This window comes from Cyprinodon variegatus, unplaced genomic scaffold (genome assembly GCF_000732505.1).
Source record: "Cyprinodon variegatus isolate N-32 unplaced genomic scaffold, C_variegatus-1.0 Scaffold1095, whole genome shotgun sequence".
In the NCBI taxonomy this organism is placed as follows: domain Eukaryota; kingdom Metazoa; phylum Chordata; class Actinopteri; order Cyprinodontiformes; family Cyprinodontidae; genus Cyprinodon; species Cyprinodon variegatus.
Window position 1 is genome coordinate 126,261 of NW_015151548.1, and position 2,452 is coordinate 128,712.

General features: G+C 45.6%; 1 protein-coding gene across 3 annotated transcripts in view; it reads left to right on the forward strand.

The window, feature by feature from the left end:
* The window catches only part of nf1 (neurofibromin 1), a 136,404-nt gene that overhangs the window by 23,570 nt on the left and 110,382 nt on the right, over positions 1-2,452 (forward strand). For all 3 annotated transcript variants that reach the window (XM_015400359.1, XM_015400358.1, XM_015400361.1), the window contains exons 8-13: positions 390-547; positions 640-813; positions 1,608-1,736; positions 1,821-1,895; positions 1,981-2,112; positions 2,199-2,336. In XM_015400359.1, the coding sequence (XP_015255845.1) occupies positions 390-547; positions 640-813; positions 1,608-1,736; positions 1,821-1,895; positions 1,981-2,112; positions 2,199-2,336 (806 nt within the window). The remainder of the gene's footprint in view (positions 1-389; positions 548-639; positions 814-1,607; positions 1,737-1,820; positions 1,896-1,980; positions 2,113-2,198; positions 2,337-2,452) is intronic.

Genomic DNA, 2,452 nt, shown 5'->3' on the forward strand with positions numbered 1-2,452 from the left:
AAGGGATAAGAACTAGATTAAGCTGATGGGTGCCCACTGAAGGCCTACGTACCATATACACCGCCCGCCACTGGATAGGAGGAATGTGACCTTTGAACCTGCAGAGTTCAGAGTCAGCCTGATTCTCCTCTAGTTTCCTTTTGTTAATAAATGAATCCTTTCTACTGTCGGCCCATTCTGGCTCACAAGGAAGGAAATCTGCACAGTCAGACTAGCTGGCTTCTATATATAGATTATCTATGCCCAGTTGGTGGTTTTTTTATATCACATTTTAGCATTAATCTGGATTGTGTGTCATTTCAATCTGTATTTAAACCAGAGGCTCTGCTTCTCATCTGAAGTGCTTTGAAGGGAGACCTGCACTAACGTCTGCGTTTTCTCGTACACAGAAGCTGCAGAGAAGCTGTTCGACTTGGTCGACAGTTTTGCAGAGAGTGCCAAGAGGAAGGCAGCCGTATGGCCTCTGCTGATCATCCTCCTCATCCTCTGCCCAGAGATTACACACACCATCTCTAAAGACACAGTGGAGGAAAGCAAGGCCAACAAGGTGGACAGAAAGAAAGTCACAAACGCTCGATGCTTCCAAACAGACGCTGATGCCATCAATCCACCTGCTTCTCTTCTCTGTTGTTTCTGCAGAAACTGTTTTTGGATAATTTGCGCAAAGCTTTATCCGGCCAGGGAGGGAGCAAACAGCTGATGGAGAGCGCCGCCATCGCCTGCGTTAAGCTCTGCAAAGCTTCTACCTACATCAACTGGGAGGATCACTCAACCATTTTCCTTCTGGTCCAGTCCATCGTCATGGATCTCAAGGTCCAGATGGTTGTTCCCTTTATCCTGTATTGAATTATTTATCTATGTGATGCAGGAGCTGTGCCCCATCCTCTAGGATAAGTGAGGTAGGGTTGGAAAGAACCAAATCAAAATGCGATTTCCCTGATAAGTCAAAACTTCAGGAGCTGTGGATTAAATCTTAATGGCTAAAGTAGACTGTAGAGCCTAAAGACATCATTGATATGACTAGCTTCAGTGTTAAAGCTGTTTAGCAATGCTTCCAGCAGCGTGGCAACCTCATCTGAGCGCCTTCAATGAACAGAAACTTTCATACTGGATTCTAGTTGCTATTCCCGTCTCTTCCTCCTTTGAATCCAATATTTTTTTATTTATTTTTTTTATTTCTAACTCTGGATATTAGACCCACATCGTCCATTGGAGGTGCTAACTGGCTTAGCAGCATCTTTTCCTAGTTTTCAGCCTAGACACACGTGCGGCGTTGTACCACCAATAAGTATACATCAAGGCTTTTATTGACCAATAAACTGACCAAAATAAAAACGTAAAATATGAACTGACAAGCAATGAGCCACCAGGACATGGTAAACTTGGAGAAAATGAAACCAGATTGAGCTGCTGGGGTGTAAATTTAGCGTATAACCCTTTAATGCTTTGTGTGGGTTTTTGAACAAACCTCAGCTGCTGCTCTTTGGTGAAGACGCTCATCTGTTCTCTAAGCACCAGATTGGGCCTAAAGCAGTTTCCTGAAATCGGAAGAGATCAGAGATGTTCTCTGTCACGAATGTCTGACCTGGGTTTTCTTGTCTCCGCAGGCTTTGCTGTTTAACCCGGCCAAACCGTTCTGGAGGACGACCGGCAGTCAGAACGCTGACGTGGAGCTCATGGTGGATTGCTTTGTCTCATGTTTTCGCATCAATCCCCACAACAACCAGCACTTTAAGGTAGCTGCACGGATGTGAGCTTAAAGCCGATCGGTCGGTCTGCTTCTGCTACCCTTTGTCCCGTTTCTCATCTCTGCCCTTTAGGTCTGTTTGGCTGCCTCCTCCCCTTCGACCTTCCACTTCGTCCTAGTCAACTCGTTGCACAGAATCATCACCAATGTAAGCGTCTAGAGACAATCCGCTGAGTACTTCCTGCCTGGTCTTTGCTCTCTCTGACTCGTTCCTCCTGTTTCTGCTTTTTCAGTCTCATCTGGACTGGTGGCCGAAGATCGATGCAGTGTACTGTTACTCTGGGGAGCTCCGCTTCATGTTCTCAGACACCCTCAACAGGGTGATCCAGGGCACATGCACTCATCCTCCCATACGCATGACCCCGGTTTGTTTGTTGTCAAACCTTTCGTCTAAAAAGGATAATTTGTAGTGGTGATCATGACAACCAGCAAGCTTTATGCCTTCCTACAGAGTCTGACGTTCATCGGGAAGAAGACCCCAAGCCTTAGGTCCAAAGAGAAAGCTACAGAGCAAGACACTCGGAGTTACAAGTGCCTTCTTCTCGCTCTAGTCAAGCTGATTCATGCTGACCCTAAACTCATGTTGCACGTAAGTCCACCTACATTTACTACAGGAAATATATCTCAATAACTGCAGGGGTTGACGTTAAGGATTTTCACATTTCATTTGCCCAGAAACAATTTTTACTTGCCCAGTATAATGTT